General features: G+C 41.5%; 3 protein-coding genes across 20 annotated transcripts in view; 1 reads left to right on the top strand and 2 right to left on the bottom strand.

Annotated features, from left to right (window-relative positions):
• The window catches only part of ZNF239 (zinc finger protein 239), a 16,088-nt gene extending 15,100 nt beyond the window's left edge, over positions 1-988 (bottom strand). For 6 of the 14 annotated variants that reach the window (XM_042959948.1, XM_042959954.1, XM_042959947.1 and 3 more), the window contains exon 1: positions 713-809. The gene's annotated coding sequence lies outside the window, so the exon portion shown is untranslated. The other 8 variants (XM_042959945.1, XM_042959949.1, XM_042959956.1 and 5 more) reach the window with 3 other exon arrangements.
• Positions 815-22,787, top strand: ZNF485 (zinc finger protein 485). 4 transcript variants are annotated; one of them, XM_042959942.1, is made up of 5 exons: positions 815-900; positions 13,248-13,334; positions 15,118-15,244; positions 15,982-16,077; positions 21,302-22,787. In XM_042959942.1, exons 2-5 carry the CDS (start codon positions 13,302-13,304, stop codon positions 22,381-22,383), a joined length of 1,338 nt encoding a protein of 445 aa, XP_042815876.1. In that variant the 5' UTR covers positions 815-900; positions 13,248-13,301; the 3' UTR covers positions 22,384-22,787. The 4 variants fall into 4 exon arrangements, with proteins under 4 accessions (XP_042815876.1, XP_042815874.1, XP_015392101.2 ...); XM_042959940.1 differs by lacking the exon at positions 815-900 and adding an exon at positions 1,245-1,396; XM_015536615.2 differs by lacking the exon at positions 815-900 and adding an exon at positions 12,752-12,838.
• LOC122231725 lies at positions 3,411-6,780 on the bottom strand. 2 transcript variants are annotated; one of them, XR_006208963.1, is made up of 3 exons: positions 6,038-6,780; positions 5,328-5,516; positions 3,411-4,184 (listed from the first exon to the last, which is right to left on the bottom strand). XR_006208963.1 is itself a non-coding variant. In XM_042959964.1 (2 exons), exons 1-2 carry the CDS (start codon positions 6,440-6,442, stop codon positions 3,912-3,914), a joined length of 678 nt encoding a protein of 225 aa, XP_042815898.1. In that variant the 5' UTR covers positions 6,443-6,780; the 3' UTR covers positions 3,411-3,911. The 2 variants fall into 2 exon arrangements, 1 of the variants encoding a protein (XP_042815898.1); XM_042959964.1 differs by lacking the exon at positions 5,328-5,516.

The following is a 22,787-nucleotide window of genomic DNA, read 5'->3' as shown; positions in this document are numbered from 1 at the left end:
CACGGCTTTGGATTGAACAGGCCAAGCCTCTCCCCCAAACCCACGAAGGTAAGTAAATCCCGCTGCTCCCAGCAACACTAGGATGTGTCCCTTTCCTCAGGGATTCTGATTTCTGTCCCGAAGTTCTAGAAAGAGCAGTAGGAGCTCTCAGCTTGGATGCTTTGCCTCGGAATGGATTTCCACTCCCCGAGGCGCTTTCCCCGACCTGCCTCATTTCTGGGGTGTGAGGACAGTGCTGTGGGGACAGAAACCTAGGTCTCTCTAAGGGGCCCCTCTCGGTCGCCTAACATCCACCGCAAACCCTGGAATAAGGCCAGTCACCGGCACAGAAATGGCCGGTACGGCCAACTTCGAAGCCTCCAGGCCGGCCAATGCCAGAGCTAAGCCGGGCGAGAGAGATGGGCCCCTCGGAGCCGCAGCCGCTTCTGCGCTGGGGGCCGTTTAGTGTCAGGTGATCGCGGTCCGGCCAGGCGGACACAGGGGCGGTCGCGACTCCCACCCCCCCATCCACCCCTCCACTCCCCCCCGCCCCCCCCCCCCCCCCCCCACACGTGCGGTCCCGGGCCGCACCTCCTCTTGGTCGCGAGCCCTCTCACAGCCGCCCCGCCAGGCTTTCGGGTCTCAGCCGTCCTGCACCACCACCGCGTCACTCCCACATCCCAACCACAGAATGCCTCCTTGCCCGCAGCGTCGCCTGTCCTGCGCGTCTCACCTCCCACGTGGAATCCTACACCTGCAAGCGCAGTATTCCCGAGACTGACCCGCGCCCGCGCCTAAGGGCCGCCAACTACAAGTCCCAGAAAGCTGCGGGCCGGTCGTACCCACTTCCGGCGCACACTTCCGGCGAAGGTCGGGGCCAGTTCCCGGCTGCGGGGGTTCAGCGGGTAGCTGTCCTTTGAGGTCAGAGACTAGTTTGTTTAAGTTATCTTATTATTATTTAAAAAAAACTTTTTAATGTTTATTTATTTTGAGAGAGAGAGAGACAGAGCGTGAGAGGGGAAGGGACAGAGAGAGGGAGAGAAGAATCCGAAGTTGGCTCCAAGGTTGGAGCTGCCAGCACAGAGAGCCCTACGTAGGCTCCAGCTCACAAAGGATGAGAGTGTAACCTGGGCTGGAGTTGAGGCCTAACCGACTGAGCCACCCAGGCACCCCTTATTATTATTATTATTATTTTTATTATAAGTGTGTCAGTTATTTTAGGAATACCCATTGAAGTGTTCTTAGTTTTTGAAGTGTTACTGGTGTGAAAAGAACGTAAAGATATCACCTGTAATTTTGTCTTTACCCTTAAAAATATTCTGAAATGAATATATGCTATTTGGCCTCACCGTCTTGGCTCCAAAGTTCATTCATATGGCAAACATGAGGGCCTACGATGTTCCAGGAACTGTCGAGGGTAGGTGATGTAGCCCCATTTTGCAGCTTTTACATTTTAAAAGTTTCAAGAAGCATACTCAGTGTCTCATCATAAGGGTAAAGTATGGATTCAAGTCCAGATTTTTTTTCTGAATATTCCAGAGCACGTGTTCTTCACACTTGATTCCCTTTATTATTCCCCTGTGTTTCCACATAATTTTCCCCTTGAAAACTTGGTTTTCTCATTTATGAAAGGGACCCAGTAACCACAGCCCTTTTCGAGGAAACCCCCAGGAAGGCAAAGGGGGTTAAAGTGTTTCAGAAGCTTTCCAGGCTTTTAGATGGTTGAAGAGAACTATCACCGAATTATCGTGCATTATACTTAGAAAATGTCAGGAGGTGTTTGTAGGGATGAGTTGAGGGGCCTCAGGTGGGGTTGTTAGGGGGACAAAGACCTTCACCTTGTGTTCTGTGCAGTTTAGAATCCCTGGAGAATGATCCCTGGAGAATTTCCTCCCAGGGTGGTGCTGGGACCTTGGGATGTGTGTTGAACGGCATTCTGCTGACAGTGATCAGCCTGCCTACAAACATATACCCCATACTCATTCACACAAACTATATGCATACACACAATCTGTACCCCTTCACAGCATGTTCCCACACAACCTCATTCATACATAGTATGTGCTCACACTCACCCATTGTTGTCTGTGCGAGAACACATTATTATTCCCCAATTTGTTTCAGTTCGTGTATTTTTAAAATTTTTATTTTGAAATAATTATAGATTCACAGGAAGTTGGAAAAAATGTACAGGGAAGTCCCCGTGTCCTTCGCCTAGTTTCTCCTAATGGCAGCATCTTACGTAAATAAATTTTGTAATTATCAGGATATAGATCCTGTATGTGTTTTGTTAAGTTTATACCTTAATATTTAATTTTCTTGTACTATAAGTGATATTGTGTTTTTAATTTCAGATTTCACATATTTATTGTTTAGTATATAGAAAATTGATTAATTTTTGTGTGCTGATCTTATGTAAGACTCTGCTGAACTTAGTGGTTATCAGAGGGTTTTCTTTAAAAAAGTTTTTTTTTTAAATCATTATTTATTTTTGAGCGAGACAGAGCGTGAGCAGGGGAGGGGCAGAGAGAGAGGGAGACACAGAATCCCAAGCAGGCCCCAGTCTCTGAGCGGTCAACACAGAGCCCCACAGGGGGCTCAAACTCATGGACCATGAGATCATGACCGGAGCCGAAGTCAGAGGCCCAACCGACTGAGCCACCCAGGCGCCCCCAGAGGGTTTTCTTTTTTAAATGCTTTTTTGACATTTTTCACATAGAGAATTATGTCATCTACAATTAGAGATTGTTTACCTTCTTTATTTCCAATCTATATTCCCTTTATGTTTTTTCTGACCTATTGCATGAACTAGAATTTCCAGCGCTATGATGAACAAGCTGATGAGAATAGACATCCTTGTTTGTTACCCACCCCCCCCCCACCCCCCCCCCAGGGAGAAAGCATTTGAACTTTTAACATTAACTTTGGTGTTACTTTAGGTCTTTATCAATTTGAGGAAATTCCTTTCTATTCATAGTTTGCTTAGCATTGTTACCGTGAGTAGTTGTTGGATTTTGTGTAATGCTTTTTCTTATATCAATTGATATGATCTTAATATTTTTCTTCTTTAGTATTGATATGGTAGGTTATATACTAATGGGTTTTCAAGTATTGAACCAATCTTGCATATGTAGAATAAATTCCACTTGGCTGAGGTGTGTAATCCTCTTTTTATTTTGCTGGATTTGATTTGATAATATTTCGTTGAGTATTTTTACATCTACATTAATGAGATATTGGTTGGTAGTTGTTTTTTTTTTTTAATCTTTGTTTATTTTTGAGAGAGTGCAAGTGGAGGAGGGGCAAAAAGAGGAAGGGACACAGAGGATCCAAAGGAGGCTCTGTGCTGACCATGAGATCATCTCACAAACCATGAGATCATGACCTAGCCGAAGTCGGATGCTTACCTGACTGAGCCTAGGTGCCCTTGTTTTGTTTTGTTTTGATGCTGTCTCGTTTTGGTTATCAGGCTAATAATGGCCTCACAAAGTGAGCTGGGAAATAATAGTTCCTCTTGTTTGATTTTTTGGAAGAGATTGCATAAAATTTATGTTAATTCCTCTTTAAATGTTTGATAGACTTCTCCAGTGAAACAACGTAAGCCTGGAGATTTCCTTTTATTTTAAATTACAAGTTAAGTTTCTTTAATAGTCACATGACTCTTCAGATCATTTTATTTTTTTGTTTTTGTTTTTGTAGTTTGTGGTTTTCAGGGAGCTTGTTCAGTGCTTCCAAGTTGTCACATTTATGAATGCAGACTTGTTAGTAGAAGTCCTTCTTGAGCCCTGTTTAGGGGACTCACAATATAGTAAGGAGTTTTTTTTACCTAAATAGTGTGGCTGAGGCTCACAGGAATGTTCGTATCTGTTTTCCAAGTCAAACGATCTGCTGTGTGGATGTATCTAATGGTACTTGTTTTTTTTTTTTCAATCTTACTTTAGTCTTGCCCCACCCCTATCCAGTACCCTTTTGCCATCTCTTCTTAGTTGATTCCATCCCTGACCCCAGAGAAGGGCAGTTATGGTATGGCCCCCTGAGGCCATTGAGGCCCAGCTAAGTCCTCCATGTGGCCAGGGCCAGATGCTCTGGGAAGAAACTTGAGAGGTCTTCATTTGGGGTCTGCATCTTCTGCTTATTGTGGTCTTGGGACCTGGAGGAGCACTGGCCAGGGAGCACATCAGTCTGTAGGCCTCAGCTGGAGAGCCCTTGGGAGACACACAGAAAAAAAGGTGGAGGGACTTCCATTTACTGATTTCCTCCTGGATGCCCTGCACTGGGCTCAGGGCCCAATGTTTATCATTGCCTGTTAACAACCCTGTTTTATTTATTATTTAAGAAAAAAATTTTTAATATTTATTTATTTTTGACAGACACACAGTGCAAGCAGGGGAGAGGCAGGGAGAGAGGGAGACACAGAATCTGAAGCAGGCTCCAGGCTCTGAGCTGTCAGCACAGAGCCTGATGCAGGGCTCGATTTCATGAGCCGTGAGATCATGACCTGAGCCGAAGTCGGATGCTCAACTGACTGAGCCACTCAGGTGCCCCTGCTCACTTATTTTTAAATTGAAGGCACAGAGGATGAGCGAGAAAGGGACAGTGACTTGCCCAAGATCCTGCTGGTGGTAAATGGCAGAGCCGGGATTGAAACTCAGCACCTTGGATATTGAATTGGGCACACGTTCACTATAGCACATTTGTCTGTCACCTCATCTTTTCAGGGGATCACAAATGGAATAGGCCAGAATAGAGATGAGGAAAGGAACTTCTGTTGGACCCCTTGGGCCCTGCCTCCCAGTTCAGCCTGCTGAGGGATCAACCCAACATAGAAATGGTGGTAGATGCAGGTCCAGTCATAGTGGACTCCTAGGAAAGCTGCAGAAATCACTGTAGGAGCTGGAAAAGGGAGGTCAGGGCTCCTGTGTGGATTTGAGCCCAGCCAGGTCGGCTCCTGGCTAGAACAGGGGAACACAGAGCTGCCTCCTTCCAGATTCCTACAAGTTCTAAGAATATGTCCAGTTCTGTTTCCCAGACTGTCCCTGGAATGTGCTCAAATGTGAACCATACAAATGAAGAGGGTGATAAGGAGGGTCTCATCCAGCCTTCTTCACTTTTCAGACTGGGAATTGAGGCCCAGAGAAAAGAAGAGAATTGGTCAAGTGCCCTCAGACAAGCAGGGAGGGGAGAGGAGGGAAGTTAGTCCTGCCCAGTACTGAAGGGCTCTTGGTGCTGCCTTGCTAGGGATCCAGGGGTAGACACTTATCATTATAGTGTTCCTGCTACTAGATGCACCTCAGCATCATTCCTGCGCTTACTCATTCAAAAGCATTCAGTGAGTATATTCTGTGTACCTTGTCACATACAATGCTGTTTCTCCACAGGGCTCCACCAGCACTGGGGGTGAGGGTTTTAGTGGTTTTCAGCATTATGAATCCTCTCTCCTCCCCCATCAGCTTCTTCATCCTGATTGTTGTTGCTGTGCTTTCACCTTTCTTCAGATTCTACCCGTTGACTTTCTCTAAGATGTCGGCCACTGCCAACTAAGGATACTAATGAGTAGATAACATCTTAAGGAGCGTTCCCCCCCAAACTAAGGTTAAATGTATCACAGGGTATCCCTAAAGGTCTAAAAATCTTTAAACCAAAAAATTGTGGCTTTTTAGATGTTGTATTAGGATGATAGAAATGTAAAAGAAAAAAATCTGTGTGGGGTGGGCAGAGTTGGGTTGCCAGATTTAGCAAATGAAAATACAGGATGCCCAGCTCAATTTGAATTTCAGATACACAATGAATGGCCTTATTTTTTTGTTTAGATGTGTGTTCTTTGTAATGTTTGTCTGAAATTCAGACGCTGCTGGGCATCCTGAATTTTATCTGGAAACCCTAGAAGAGTGGCATATTTCCAAGAATGCCTTGAAAGACTCTAAGGGGGCAATTGCAATCTGGGAGGCTACCCCCAAAAATGTGCTAGCCTGGCTTTCAGCTTGGTCACCTACCTCAGTGAAAGAGGATATTGAGAATAGCTGCACAGGCTTCTCAATAGCTCAGTAACCTGGCTCACCTTCTCCTCTGTCTTCTGTCTTTCCCTCATTTCGGTGAAAACCCACACCTTCTCCCCTTCAGGCTCCAGAGCAGAGTAGCTAAAGGCAGGGGCTGTGGAATCAGATAGCCTGGGTGTAAATACAGGCTCTGCCACCAGAAAACTGACATCACGAGCAAGTTTATCAATGTCACCAAGCCCGGATTTCCTCCTCTGTAAAATGAGGCTCAGGAAACCTGTCCCCTTCAGGCTGTTGTGAGAACTACATGGAATAAGGCATGGAAGGTGTGCATCACAATGCAGGCGGTAAAAGTTAATGTAACTGTTATTCTCAGTTTTGACCTTTAGGTGGCCCCAGACACTAGAGACATGCCCTTCAGGTGGAGGCGCTGCTCCAGGAATTTCTGCCCTTGTGCTCTGTGGCATCCCTCTCCTTGAATTTCTGACTTTTCACTTCTTTTATATCATTTAATTCTCATAACAGTCCTGGGAGGTAGGCGAGCAGAGATTATTAACGTTTTTGCAGATGAGCACACTGAGGCCACATTATTTAGCTTCTCTAAACATTTCTCATCTGTTAAACGAGGAGCAGGGCAAGATCCTTATTGGCCGCAGTTTTTGAATTCCCCAAATCACTCACAAAAATGGACTGAGTCACTAGGATAGCAGGAGAAACATCCCGTTGGACAGTATCTTCAACAAAACCAAGATGAGGGGATCCCCACGGATCCTAGAAGAGGGGGGGTCGAATCACCATCAGGCTTCAGCAGCTGTTCCAAGATCGTGAGAGTTCTGGAACCCAGAACACAGAAAATGCCACCAAATAATACAGTCCTCCAAGAGAGAGCTCCACTCTGAGCGGAACCATCAGCAAGAAGCTGAGGATACCAATGAAACTGGCCTGAGGTTCCACAGGCTCTTTCACAAGCTCCAGTTTGTAGGTGACTCCAAAAGACTGCAGGAAACTGAACAAGCCAGGGCTCTTGGGAGTAACGGCTGGTTCATGACAAAGCATAGAGCAAGCCTGGAACAACTTGTCTGCCAGAGAGCAAGAAAGTTCCAAAGACTACTACCATCAAGTTGTAAAGACCCAGGCCTGACTTGAAGGGTTCCCGTTTGAATCAAACAAACTAGACACAAAATAAATCTATGGGACACTTATAGAGATTTGAATTTGGACTGGATATTAGCTATAAAGAATTTGTGGAAAAAGTGAAGACCAACCAAGTGAGAATAAGCATGCTATGGCAAGGTGGTCAGCTACCATCCCTTGCATTTTGGCAGTGATTCAAAGGCAGTGGAGTGATAACGCTTTAGAGTGGAAAAAAGGAAGGCTTTGGGTATGCCCTGATTGCAGGGAAACTGGAGGTGGCTAAGTGGAAGAGGGCATGCTATGTGATTGGTTAGGGGAGCATATTTGGCTTTCTCTGGTCCTAAATTGGAAGTGGGGACAAAATTTAGGGATATTGTCAGTTATTAATCAAGGCCTGACTGTTTGGGGATGATTGATAGTTTGGCTGCCCGGGCTGATTGCTAGAGATGATATTCTGACTTCTTACAAGTCAGCCTACAAGCAGACTGGCTTCCTGGGCTAGTTATCGTAGATTATGGGTTGGTTTCCCGAGCTGGTTGCTGCAGATTGTTTTTATATATGGTCTTTCTATTGTCCATGTGTATATTCAATCTCTCAAATTATTATTTATTTTTTAAGTGTAATAATGATACAATGTAAAAAATAAACTAAAATGCCCTTAGGTAAGATATGTACTTGATTATTTATAGATTAAATAGTTCAGTAAAAGGCGAGGAGAGATTGACAGATAAACTAAAACAGGCATGATCTCAATATTTGTGAATCTGGGTTATGGATACTTGGAGGCTATATTATTCCCATGTTGTGCATATTTTGAAATTTCTAGAACAAAAAGTTTTTTTCTGTTGAGAATACTAATAGCACCTACCTCATAGGGTTGCTTTGAGTATTACATGAAATGATTCAAGTAGAAGGTTTAGCATGGTTCTTGGCATGAGTTGAGTCATACCTTACAGTAGGCCCTTGCTGAGCATGTTTCTGGCATTATGTCATTGTTATGTGATACTCAAATGGGATTATGCTACATAGGCTGTTTTAGAAACTGATTTTTTTTTCACTCACAATATTTCATCCATAAATCATGAGGGTAAAAGGTAATATAGTCAATGGTATTATAATAGTTGTATGGTGACAGATGGTAGTTACTTGTGGTGAGCATGGCATAATGTGTAGACTTGTTGAATCACTGTGTTGTACACCTGAAATGAATGTAACATTGTGTGTCAACTTTACTTCAATTAAAAAAACCCCAGGCCCCCCCCAATTTTGTCAGCATATTTATGTAACATATGTTTATATCCACATTGAAATTTTTAATGGTTGCCTAGTAATCTTTCATTTGGACTTACTATAACTTATTTAACTGCTTCCTATTAATAGTGAGAGTGTTGAAGTTTATCTGAGCCCTGTGCTTCTGAAAAACAGCACAGATTAAGAAATCCCCCAAACTTTTGTTTGGGAGACACTATAGTGTGGCATAAGATAATGATGACATTTGATTTGCTGAAGGAAAGAGTAGACTTTTCTTTTTTTTTCATGTTTATTTATTTTTGAGACAGAGAGAGACAGAGCATGAATGGGGGAGGGTCACAGAGAGGGAGACACAGAGTCAGAAGCAGGCTCCAGGCTCCAAGCTGTCAGCACAGAGCCCGATGTGGGGCTTGAACTCAAGGACCGTGAGATCATGACCTGAGCCGAAGTCAGATGCTTAACTGACTGAGCCACCCAGGCGCCCCAAGAGTAGACTTTTCAATGAAAGGTGTTGAAAAGATTATGCAATCATTTGAGGCAAATTTAGATCCTTTCTCTTATAATATATGAACTTTATTAAAAATAAATTAGAGGTATTAAAGGCAAACCATTAAGGAACAAAGCATAAAACACAAAACTAAGCTTTATGGGTTGAATTGTGTCCTCCCCCACACCCTTCATACTTGAAGTCCTAACGCCCAGTACTCCAGAATGTAACCTTATTTGGAAATAGGGTTCTTGTAGATATAATCAAGTTAAGATGAGGTCATTAGGGTGGGCTCTAATCCCATATAACTAGCTATCTTTATAAGAGGAAATACCATATGAAGACAGAGACACACAGGAGTATTCAAGCCACGAAATGCCAAGGATTGACAGCAACCACAGGAAGGTAGGGAGAGTCAAGGAAGGATTTTACCCAAAGTCTCAGAAGGAACCAGCCTCGCTTGATAATGAACTTCTAGCCTTCAGGCTGAGAAAATGAACTCCTACTGCTTAAGTTTGTGGTACTTTGTTACGATAGTCCTAGGAAACTAATATAATTACTATTTAATTTTAAACATCACCCCCCATCACTTCATACCCATTAACAGTCATTCCCCATACCTCCTTCCCTCCATCCACTGGCAACTATTAATATATTTTCTGTCTCTATGAAGTTGCCTTTTTTTGGACATTTTGTAAAAATGGAATCGCATTGTATTTTGTGACTATCTTTTTTTTTTTTAACTTAGTATTATTTTCAAAGTTCATCAATTATGTAGCATATATCACTCCTTCATTCCTTTTTGTTGCCACATATCATTCCATTGTTTGGATATACCACACTTTTTATCCATTTGCCAGTTGATGGACATTTGTGCTGTTTCCACTTTTGGCTCTTATGAATAACACTGCTGTGAACACGTGTGTACAAGTTTTTGTGTGGATGTATATTTTCATTTCTCTGGTAGGTGTCTAGGAATGGCATCACTGAATGATATGGTAACTCCATATTTAAGGTTTTGAGGAACTGCCAAACTGTTTTCCAAAGTGGCCACACCATTTTATGATCCTACCAACAATGAGGCTTCCCATTTCCCCACATTCTGATGGCTTATATCATTCAAAATTAGAGCCAATATCCTTGCAGTGGACTAAATGGACCAACATTGTATTAGTCAGGGTCTTCCAGAGAAATAGAATGATAGTATGTGTATTTAATTAACTAGTTGGCTTATGTGGTTATAGAGGCTGAGAAGTCCCATGATCTGCCACTTGCAAGCTGGAGAACTGGGAAAGCTGGCGTTGTAATTCAGTCTATGTCTGAAGGCCCAAGAACCAGTGGAACCAATGGCTGAAGGCCTGAGAAGGGAGGGGGTGGTGTGCTGGAGGAAGTCCCAGGGTCTGAAGGTCTAAGAACCAGAAGCTCTGATGTCTGAGGACAAGAGAAGATGGATGCCTCAGCTCAAGAAGAAAGAGAGAATTCATCCTTCCCCTTTTTGTTCACCTGGGCTCTCAAAGGATGGGATGATGCCTGCCCATATTAGTAAAGGTGGATCTTCTTCTTTACTCAGTCTGCTGATTCAAATGCTAATCTTTTCTGGAAACGCTATCGCAGACACACCAAGAATTAATGTCTTACTGGCTGTCTGTGTGCCCTTTAGCCCAACCAAGTTGACACATATAATTAATCATCACACCCATGTTCTAGCTTTTACCTATGTTTTTAGTGTTCTAGGCACATTGGCCTTTTGCTGTTCCTCAAATAAATGAAGCATATTCTGTACGGGTTTTGCATCTGCTGTTTTATCTGACTTCCCACAGGTACACTCCTTCTTGTTACCTCATTTCCTTCAGACTTCTGAACATATGATCTCTTATCAAAGGTGCCAATCCTTACAGCTCTATTTTATTTTATTTTATTTTATTTTATTTTATTTTATTTATTTATTTTTTTAATTTTTTTTTAATGTTTATTTATTTTTGAGACAGAGAGAGACAGAGCACGAACGGGGGAGGGTCAGAGAGAGAGGGAGACACAGAATCTGAAACAGGCTCCAGGCTCTGAGCTGTCAGCACAGAGCCCAACGCGGGGCTCAAACTCATAGACCGTGAGATCATGACCTGAGCCGAAGTCGGACGCTTAACCGACCAAGCCACCCAGGCACCCCATTACAGCTCTATTTTAAATAAGAATCCTCTTCCTACCTCTTTACCCTGACTTTGTTGAATCTCTCTCTTCCTGATGCCCATCTGAATGTAAGATCTTTGAGGGGAGAGACATTGTTTATTTTGTTTACTGAATCAAAGAGAAATTATACTGACACTTATTGAATTGAAAAGAAGGGTTTATTTAAGATTTCACTGCATTGCAATATGGGAGAGAGCTTGAACTTAACTCCCAACACAACAGGGACAAATGGGGTTTTATAGCCAACTGATAGGGTGAGGGAGTAAATGGAAAATTTCTAGGAAGAAATTAGTTAGGTATCAAGGTGGGGGGAGGGCAGAGCAGAATTGGGTTAGGTATCAAGGATGGGGGAAAAAGAAGCTTGATTGGATCCAAGGGTGGGGGAATTCTTGATGAACTGGTTTAGTGGGATCTTTGCTAAAATTGGGCTCATTAGGCCAAAGACAAGGCCTTATTGAGAAGAGGATTGAGAAGACCCTGACCAAAGTTTGGTTAAGGAGGGAGGCCTTGTCAAGTGCTCTGTCCTTAGCATCTAGACTAGTGGGTGGCACTTAGCAGGGCATTGGTTAATCACTATTAATTCAGTGAATAACTGCCCCATTCTGAGAAATAGTCTTTCAAATAAGAAGTCCTAACTGAACAAGAGATACATTTTTCCTTCCTAATCTGTCCAATTCCTGGAGTGTGTAAGGAGGATTTTTTTTCTAGAAAATAACACATTTGTATCCATTTATTTTTTTAGTGTTTTATTTATTTTTGAGAGAAAGCACACAAGCAGGGGAGAGGCAGAGAGAGAGGGGACAGAGGATGGGAAGCAGGCTCTGTGCTGACAGCACCAAATCATTGTGGGGTTTGAACTCATGAACCATGAGATCATGACCTGAGCCAAAGTCACACGCTCAACTAGCTGAGCCACCCAGGTGCCCTGAAAAAAGTTTTATTTTGTATTTATTATTTTTTAAATTAAAAAAAAAATTTTAATGTTTATTTATTTTTGAGAGAGACAGAGACAATGTGAGTGGGTTAGGGGCAGAGAGAGGGAGACACAGAATCTGAAGCAGGCTCCAGGCTCTAAGCTGTCAGCACAGAGCCTGGCGCGGGGCTTGAACTCTCCAGCCGTGAGATCATGACCTGAGCCGAAGTCAGATGCTCAACCGACTGAGCCACCCAGGCACCCCCCAAAAACCACAGTTTTAAAAAACGGATCCAATCTTGTTCCATCTTCTATGCTAGCAAATAGAAAAATCTTAGTGTTTTGGGTGCTCTGCTTTTCTAACATGCCTTTTTTTTTTTTTAAACTTGAAATCAAAACAGCATTACTCTGAAACCAATAGGTGAACAAATCAATCATAAATAGCTGCCCCAAAGTAACATAAAATATGCCTTACAGATTTGCATTAGTTTCTAGCATTGGGTACCAATCTTGGCTGCACATCAGAATCACTTGGGAACTTTAAAAGTCCCAGTGCCAGGACTATACCTAGAGCATAAATCCGGAATCTCTGGAGCTGGGACCAAGGCCCCATTACTTTTCAAAGCTCTCCAAAGATGCCAACATAGCCATACGATGGAGACCCTGAGATCTGACTGCATCCGAGACTACATTTCCCAGGAGCTCCGCGGCCGCTTCCGTTTCCGGCCCTGCCGGCCTCCGTTTGAGTAGAGTGAGGTTCCTGCCAGCTCGCGAGTCTCGGAAACCAGTACCGCTTTGGGTGGTCGCAGTTCTTCAGCGCGCGCAGCCTCGTAGGCCAGCACGCCCAGTGCCCTTCTGGAACGGCGGCCGCCAGGCAGGCACTGAGACCTGGTGCGCCCCCCTTTTCCCCAGGGCGGGCCGAGAAAGGAGGCGGTTTACGAGGGGACAGGCAGATGTGGCCGGGGCCCCACCCAGATGAGCCGTACTGTGTTGAATGGCCGCCCCAATCCGGCGCCTGAGAGTTTAAAGGCTTGGCCTGAGGCCCAGAGATCGAGTCACCGACGAGACTTGCCACCCGTTTTGGCGAAGGTGCCTGACTGACAGCCGGAGCTTGGCTTGGAGCTTGCTGCCCGGCCGGACTCCAGGCAGCCAGTCCTGATCTTAACCACCTTCACCTGTCTACCCACCTTTGTGCGGAGTAGGGAGGGCGGAGGACTGGTCGGTTCAGCTTGCAGAGAGCAAGTTCTAGCTAGTTTAGGACATGGAGGGACTTCCTCATATTTCCTTTCTTCTTTCCCAGATTGGCTTATTCAGGATTCTTTGCCCTTGCCTGGGAGAACAGTTCAGGAGACAGATGGCCCCAAGGCTACCAAGAGCCCAGATCCAGGCAAGTTTGGTTTTAACTTTTCCTGAGGAATTGCCACCCTTTCAAAATGAAGCTGGGTTTATGCTTGTCTGGAAGGTGCTCTGCCCTGTGTATGGACCAAATTAGGTTCCCTGAGCCAATCCTGGATAGGTGCAGCGCTGCGGAGAAAGGACCCCTCTCCCCACTGTTGTCCCTTCATGTCCTCTCTACACATTAGAGAGTCATTCACTAAATAGATGATTGCTACCCATGCTTTCTAGAGTGCTAGAAACTGAAGAGTACTTTGTAGGTAAGGAATAGCCATTGTCTCAAAGTGAGTTTGCCACCTCGCAGAAGATGAAGGACAGACACATCATACAAGGACAGAGGCTGATAGATATGACACAATGATGGTAATGCTCTGTTGATGTTCAGGGGTCAGAGGAGTCTTCAGGGTGTGTTTTTTCTTTAATTTAATCTTCCTGAAGATTAAATTAAGTTTGCATAATTGCAGAAGGTGGGGTGACTAGGGGAAGGCTATAACATGAGTGAAGCCATTATATCTGAACCATGAACACGGGTTCCAGAGAAATTTGGAAACATTTGGGATCTAGAATGCCAGGCTGGAGTTTGCCTGTATGCTGGACAAAACTGGGTTTTGAAGAATTTTGAGAAGTTGACAGGAAGTAAATTAGCATTTTGAAAGGAAGTAAGACCTACTTGACTATTATACAAATAAAGAGTAAAGGAAAATTTTAAAAATTAAAGATGATCCATATTCCTATTGCACTAACAAATCAAATTATTTCATTTGAAACACTTTTGTATAAGTATTTTTTAGGCTTATCCATTTTTTCCTTTTAATGTGTTTTAATATGTTATGACATATTAATATGTTATGAAATATCTTCCTATTTGCTCCATAGTCTCACTATCACTTTTTAAAGCTCCTTTTTATTCTGTAGTCAACCAGCCCTGTGACTTTGAGCAAGTTCTTTCAACTCTCTGAGCCTTAGTATCTTTAGCTATAAAATAGATTTACTTTATAGACCATCATGGCAGAAATGCAGAGAGATGGTGTTTATCTTGGGGCTTAGCACTGTGCGTGGTACATACTAAGTTGCTATTGCTGTGAGAGGCAATTGACAAATATATATTATTTCCTAGTAAATTCTAGGATAAATCCACTATCATTTTGCATGCCTTTTGGAGTTTCTATTTATTTGTTGACTGACGAATCCTTGAACACTTCTATGTTCCAGGCAGTATTTTAGGCGAGGGGGACAACAGTGACCCAAGTGGTCCCTAAGCTCCTGGAGCTCACATTATAGATGATAAATCTAGTCCTGCCAAGTAGTGAGAAATCCTGTGAAGAGAGTGAAGTGGGACATGGGATGGAGAGTGGTAGAGGATGGGAGAAAAGCGAAGAACATTCGGAGGAGGTGACATTTAAGCAAAGACCTATGAAGTGAGGAATGAGCAAATGCCAGGCCCAGAGGAGGGAGCATGATAGGCGTGTTGGAAGAACGTGAGGAGGGCAGTGTGGTTGAAATGAGGGGCCATGACCTCCTCTTATTCCTGGCTGGATTTTCCAGCTTCTTTTGATTTTTTGTTCCTGGGTAGCAAGTCTGCTTCCTGAGCTTGTCATTTACTTTCCCCCTTTGTCCTTTTGTTAACTGTGTTCCACTTCCCTCTGCATAAACAAGCTGAAGTATCAGAAGCTGGCCTTGAAGGTGTTGCTCTCCTTTTCTGATGAGGACTTCCTGGTTCCCTGCTTCAGGGTATAAACATTCCTTGGTGAGAAGAATTGGGTTTGACTTTGCAGGGATCACTGACATTTGGGGACGTGGCTGTGGCCTTTACCCAGATTGAATGGAAACACCTGGATGCTGCTCAGCGGGCCCTGTACAAGGATGTGATGCTGGAAAACTATGGGAATCTAGTGTCAGTGGGTAAGGATGTCTTTTTAATTCAAAATTGATTTCCTGGGCAACTGTGTTTTCACAGGGTAAATGATTTGGGGTATTTATTTTATTTTATTTTATTTTATTTATTTATTTATTTATTTATTTTTAAATTTTTTAAAAATGTTTTTATTTATTTTTGAGACAGAGAGAGACAGAGCATGAGCAGGGGAGGGGCAGAGAGAGAGGGAGACACAGAATCTGAAGCAGGCTCCAGGCTCCAAGCTGTCAGCACAGAGGCTGATGCGGGGCTTGAACTCACACACTGCGGGATCATGACCTGAGCCGAAGTCGGATGCTCAACCGACTGAGCCACCCAGGCGCCCCTGATTTGGGGTATTTAAATCGTAAATAGGAAGTTTTGTTTGTTTTTAGCATGGACTTAGAGGCTGGAGTTTATGCACAGTCCCATCCCTCAGAAAGTCAGAGCCATACAGAGTTTAAGATGGCAGCTATGTGTGTTGTCTAGCCCAGTTTTCTAAATTTTCCATCTCAGGATTTGTCTGCCACCAACAATAGGAGTTCTCATCCTCAAGGAGGCCTGGTTTTCTAACTGACCTTCCCTCCTACCTTTCTATAACTAGCATGATTTGGACATGATTTGGACATCCTCAAAACACCCTCTAGGCCTCTCTGATGTGGAAACCTTCCTGAGACTGATGTCTGGGATGACTGCTTGTGCTCATGACCATAGTCACATTCCTTTTGTGTTTTTCTATGAACAGGGCTTCTCTCTTCCAAACCCAAACTAATCACCCAGTTGGAGCAAGGGTCCAAGCCATGGATGGAAGTACAGCAAGTTCCATCAGGCACTTGTTCAGGTGAGTGAGGCGGGGCCATTTCAAGCAGCAGCTCAGCACACAGAGTGGTGAGGAGGACTTGTTGGTCACAAGGCTCACCTCAGAGGGCGCGTGTCTGTGCAGCCACGTGGGGGAACTTGACACCGCTTTCCTCCTCTTAATGTCATCGCTGCGTCAGATGACTTGCCGTTTTTCTCCTCATTCTATCCGTGCCTGTGGAGAGCTGCTCCCTTCTCGAGGGCCTCAGGCCCATGACTTCTCGCCTGAAATCCTCAGTCTCTTCATGTGTTTTTTTTCTCCCTCCCTGTTTTCAGGCACTTGTCGGGCTGTACTTTGTTTCTATCTTCTGTCCATTTTCAATTCCTTTCAAATTCTCTCATGGTTAGCTTAATAAATGACTGTATATCCTTTTCTGGTTTTAATATCCATTATCTTTAATCATATAGTGGCAGTGGCAGATTCCAATGTAAGCATAGTTTCCTCACTATCAGATAATTACTATTTTTAGCAAACAAGTTGATGGGGAAGCATTTTCTCCCCTTTTAAAATTTCTCTGTTATCCTTTGCTCTTGGCTCTCATCTTTTTTCTATGTATACTTTGCATAAATTTCTGTAAGTCGCTTTCTTTGCATCATAATTCATTTCAAAGTCTTTAAACATGATGTTTCTCTCACCTACAACATTTATCTTGCTAGCATTCCTTTTTTAAAAACTCTAATTGTCATTTTGCCTATATCATCTTCAGAGAAACTTTTATAATTATATTTCATGGAAAATCCCAGTGATATATATAATTTGTTTAACCTGGGTTTTTTTTTTTAATGTTTTTTTTTACTTATTTTGAGAGAGAGAGAGAGAGAGAGGAAGAGGGAACATGTGTGTGTGAGCAGGAGAAGGGCAGAGAGAGAAGGAGAGAGAGAATTCCAAGCAGGCTCCATGCTGCCAGAGCAGAGCCCAACTCAGGGCTTGATCTCATGAACTGTGAAATTATGACCTGGGCCGAAATCAAGAGTTGAGTGCTTAGCTGACTGAGCTACCCAGGTGCTCCTGTTTTGTTTTGTTTTGTTTTGTTTTTTAACGCTTTTCAGTAATTCTTTTGTTCTTACTATGTTTAACTTTTTTTCTCCTAAAATTTGAAAAGTTTTATTTATTTATTTTGAAAGAGAGAGAAAGCACAAATGGGGGAAAGGCAGAGAGAGAGGGAGAGAGAGAGAATCCCAAGCAGGCTCTGCACCATCATTAAGGAGCCTGATGTGGGGCTCAAATTCACAAACCAGGAGATCATGACCTGAGCTGAAGTTAGTCACTTAACCGACTGAGCCACCCAGGCACCCCCTTTCCCTCTAAATTTTTGTGTAGATTCCTTATTGAGTAATTCAGTAGTAGTAGTAACTCAGTCTTCCTTATTCTTTGTTCTTTCTATTTTAATTTTGGTATTTTTTGAAATAAGATGTTTAGAATTTAGATGTAGTAAAAACTAGCAATGTTTCCTTTGATATTTCTTCCATCCATTTAGAAGACTAATAAATCTTTAGACAAAGATTTCACAACCATTCCATGTTTCACAGTTCATCCTCCTTTTCTGCATATTCTACTCTTTTAGTTTTTAGAAATACATATGGTACAAAATTCAGATGGTTCAAATTGTATGCAGTCTTCTTCACATACCTTTGTTTATTTATTTTTTTAAGTTTATTTATTTTTGAGAGAGAGAGAGAGAGAGAAAGAGAGAGAGAATCCCAAGCAGGCTCCACACTGTCAGCACAGAGCCTAATGTGAGGCTCGATCCTATGATCCTGGGATCATGACCTGAGCCGAAATCAAGAGTCAGATGCTTAACCGACTGAGCCACCCAGGCACTCCCTTCACATACCTTTCTTAATCATCCAGTTCCTCTCCCTGGAGGCATTCTTATATAAATTTCTTGTGGAAATTTCTACATATAATGTGTGCTTTGCAAGACTATACATGTATTCCTTTTTTTTAAAAGCACATGGTAGTACAGTATTGTGTATCTTGCTTTTGTAATATCTTGGAAATCATTTCACATAACTACATCATTTAGAGTGCTGTTTTATTCTTAATGGGTGTACAGTGTTTCATTTTATGGATGTACTGTAACTTATGTTATCAGTTCCCTGTTGATGGACATAATAACTATGAATGATGCAGTGATTATCTTTATACATATCAGTTCTCTCAAGTACAAGTAAATCTATAGGATAAATTCTAGAAGAATTTGTAGGTGAAAGGGTAAGTGTATTTTTAAATTCAGTGAATATTACCAGTATCCATAGAGATTATATACATTTATACTCCTAATGATAATGTATGGATGCCAATCTGATCATACCTTGACAACAATGTCTTATACTTTTTGATCATTGCCAAACTGATAGTTAAAAACTTTAATTTTATTGTAATTTTAGTTTGCATTTCTCTTATCAGGAGTGTAGTCGAGCATGTGTTTTTTTAAAGTTTGTTTTATATCGACTTGTTTTTGTATTGTCAACAATAATGGTAATGATGGATATGATAGTCTTTTTGTGTCTCTAACAGGATTGTGTCTAGGATTCTGCCATTTAGCTGGTTATTGGGTTGGGAAACCTGAATGTTATTATGTAGTAAGTATTTAATTCACCTCTTTCGGGGCACCTGGGTGGCTCAGTCAGTTAAGCGTGTGACTTCAGCTCAGGTCACGATCTCACAGTTCGTGGGTTCGAGCCCCTTGTGCTGACAGCTCAGAACCTGGATCTCACTTCAGATTCTGTGTCTCCCTCTCTCTCCGCCCCTCCCCCACTTGTGCTCTGTCTCTGTCTCTCTTTCTCTCAAAAAATAAAAAATAAACATTAAAAAAATTTAATTCACCTCTTTCATTAAGAAATTATTTATTTTAAAATAAGTACGATGTTGAATTTTATCAAATGCCTCTTGGTTATGATGCAGAGCTCGACCTCATGACCATGAGATCATGACCTGAGCCGAAATCTAGAGTTGGACGCTTAACTGACTGAGCCACCCAAGCACCCCTAAATTAGTATAGTATTTTTAAATCGAATACTGTGTAACCAACACTCAGGTCAAGGAAAAGAACCCTGGGAATACTACTAAATAACATGCTGATCCCTCCCAATCATTAGCCATGTTCCCCTGCCCTAACCCCTCCCCACCCAGACTAACACTGAAGTTTATTTGGCCATTTTCATTCATTGTCCTTTGTGTAGACCAAGGATTCTTAAAAATTTAGCATTCATCAGAATGCATGCTTAAGTATAATTACTAGGCCCAGCCCTCAGAGTTTTTTATTTACTTGGTTTAGAGTGAACTGAAAATTTTTACCAAGTTCCCAGGTGATGCTGATGCTAATGCTACTGGACTGGGGACCATGCTTTGAAAACATGAAATGAAATGGAGTATTTCATTCATTGTATTGCTATACCATAGCTTATTGCATATATTTGGATGGATATTTGGGATATTTCCAGGTTTTGACTAATATTAGAGATGCTGTGAACAATTTTATGGGTTATCTTTTGGTTCACATGTAGATGCATTTCTTCTGGGCACATACTTAGGAGTGGATTTTCTATTTTATAGGATGTGCATATATTCAACTTTACTACATAATGCCAAATAGTTTTTTAAAGGTTTGTACCATTTATATTTCTACCATCAGTGTGTGAGAGTACTCATTTTTCCGTATCCTTACCAGTGCTTGATATTGTCAGTCTTTTGAAGTTAGGCATTCTTTGGGTGTGTTGTGTATCTCATGTGGTTTTAATATCCTTATCCCTGATATCTAATGAGGTTGAGGGCATTTGCAAATGTTTATTGGCCATTATATATCATCTTTCATGAAATATCTATTCAGAGAGCCCTTTGTTGATTACATATGCAGTATCACCCTTCTCTCTGCTTTTCATTATTAATGGGCTTTTGATGAATAGAAGTTTTAATTTTAATGATCTCTAGTTTATCAATCTTGCCCTTTCTTGACAGTGCTTTTTGTGTTCTTTTTAATAAATCTTTCCCCAAGTTCATGAAAACATTCTTCTATGTTAACTTCTAGGAGCTTTATTGTTTGCCTTTTAGATTTATCATACTTTTGAAACTGATTTTTTGTGCATGGTAAGAGGTAGCGTTCATGTTTAACTCTCCCAAAAAAGTACCAGGGTTCCTCACTGCTCTGCAAGCTACCTTTGTCATAAAACAGATGTCCATATACTTGCATTTCTCTTCATATGACTAATTTGCCTCTACCTACCTTTACAATCAGTATCTTGAAATTTTCTCTAGTTTAACCATTATACATTAAATGTATATCCCTTTAAAGGCCATTTGAAGGATCTGGGCTGTTACTCACCAGGCTTCATTTCTTGCATTTTCCTAAAAAAATAAATCTTAGCTCTAGTATCTGATGTATGGAATCATAATAAATATAAATACAAATAATAAAAATATAAATATATGTGTATGTGTGTATATATCTATATCTGTATATAAGAAAAATTAATTCAGTAAAAGAATTGATCATTGATTGTTGATTTATCACAAATATGGCTTCATTAGTTTTCTGGCATCTACTTGTCAGCATCATCTTGCATATTTTCTCTTGGGTCTTGTGTGTGTACTTTGTAACAACAACAACAACAACAAAAAAGTCACAATTTGGTATGTTCTTTTTTAGGTATGTTAAAAACTTAGATTAAAGTCTAGAATCTTTTAGGCCTGAGAACTGTTTTGGTTCCTTAAATGTTTTGTCTGGTTTTTCTCTGAGACATTAAATATTGGTTCTCTGTTAAATTCTCACAATGAAATGTTATCCTTAAGTTCTTGGAGACATTAAAATGTTCTCAGATGTACTACCCTACAGGATTCTGTGCTAGCAATCATGGTTTGCTTTGTGATACTTGGTTTTCTCTGCAAATTTGTGTGTATTCTCACATTCTCATCTATTTTTGGAGGGGCGGGTTCTGTGTTACCTTCCTAACTTGCCAACTTCTTAGATGCTCTTTGCGTTCTTTAAATACAAAGTTTATAATATAACTTCCTGCCATTTCTTTAGACGCCTACTTAACTTTTATCTTTAGTCTTGCCGTCTTTTCTTAGCAAGAGTCACAAGTGGGATGCATTAATTTTACATAACCCTTACTTGTGTAGAAGAGAACATTATTCTTATCCTGTGCAGCTCACACTTTCAGTATTTCAACATAGAGAGTGTTTGAATTAAAAAAATTTTTTTCAGTCCAGGAGTACTGGTTTGAAACAAAGGTGTCCACCCTAAAGCAAAATACCTCTGAAGGATCTGATCTGGGAGAACAAACAAAAATTGACATGATGGAGAGAGGCCTGGACTGGGAGGGCAGAAGTTCCACAGAGAAGACACATTATAAATGTGAGGAATGTGGGAAAGTCTTCAAATACAATTCCTCCTTTATTAGCCACCAGAGAAATCATACTGGTGAGAAACCCCATAAATGTAATGAATGTGGGATAGCCTTTATGAGCAGCTCATCCCTTTTAAATCATCGTAAAATCCACACAGGCAAGCAACCCTATAGATGTATTGAATGTGGGAAATTCCTTAAGAAGCACTCAACATTTGTTAATCATCAGAAAATTCATTCTAGAGAGAAACCTCATAAATGTAATGAATGTGGAAAAGCTTTTGGAAAGAACTCTATCCTTTTACGTCATCAGAGAATTCATACCGGTCAGAAGCCCTACAAATGTAATGACTGTGGGAAAGCCTTTGCTCAGAATGTAGCCCTTACTCGTCATGAGAGAATACATAGTGGAGAGAAGCCTTTTACATGTAAGGAATGTGGGAAAGCTTTTAGGGATAACTCAACTGTGTTGGAACATCTGAAAATCCATACTGGGGAGAAACCATATCAATGTAATGAATGTGGAAAAACCTTTAGGAAGAGCTCAACACTTGTTAGCCATCAAAGAATGCATACCGGAGAGAAACCCTATCACTGTAGTAAGTGTGGAAAATCTTTCAGGTATAGCTCATCCTTTGCTGGACATCAGAAAACTCATAGTGGAAATAAACCCTATCAATGTAATGACTGTGGGAAAGTCTTTATGAAGAGCTCAACCTTTATTGGACATCAGAGAATTCATACTGGAGAAAAGCCCTATCACTGTAAGAAATGTGGGAAATCCTTCAGACATAGCTCTGGCCTTGTGGAACATCAGAGAATCCATACCGGAGAAAAACCTTATGAATGTAATGCATGTGGGAAGGCTTTTCCTCAGAGTTCAGCCCTTAAACAACATAAGAAAATGCATAACAAAGAAAGAGCCGTCAAATGTAATTAGTGTGGTAAATCAGGCAAAAGTAATTATTCTTTTTGACCGTCAAAGGGGAGACATTCCACAAATCACACACTTAACAAAAATAGTCTGCGTACCTCTATCCTGGAGAACTTCTCACTTGTGAGGATGTTCACTGTAGTATGGTTTGTATTAGTGAAATATTTGAAGAACCTAAATGTTTATCAATATGGAAATAGTTACTATAGAACGCTATGTAGCAAGTAAAAAGAATGAAGTAGAGCTCTATAGAGAGCCATAGAAATATCCCCATGATACCTTGTTCCAGTTAAAAAAAAGTAAGTTGCAGAAAATCTACATATTGTGGTCCAATTTACATTTTAAGAAATGAAGCTATTTTGTTTATATGTGTATATCCTATGTATTCAGAAAGATATAGTAAAATAAAG

The sequence above is a fragment of the Panthera tigris genome, chromosome D2 (genome assembly GCF_018350195.1).
Source record: "Panthera tigris isolate Pti1 chromosome D2, P.tigris_Pti1_mat1.1, whole genome shotgun sequence".
Classification (NCBI taxonomy): domain Eukaryota; kingdom Metazoa; phylum Chordata; class Mammalia; order Carnivora; family Felidae; genus Panthera; species Panthera tigris.
The sequence above is the reverse complement of the archived record's forward strand: the minus strand, read 5'-3'. Positions and strand labels throughout refer to the sequence as shown.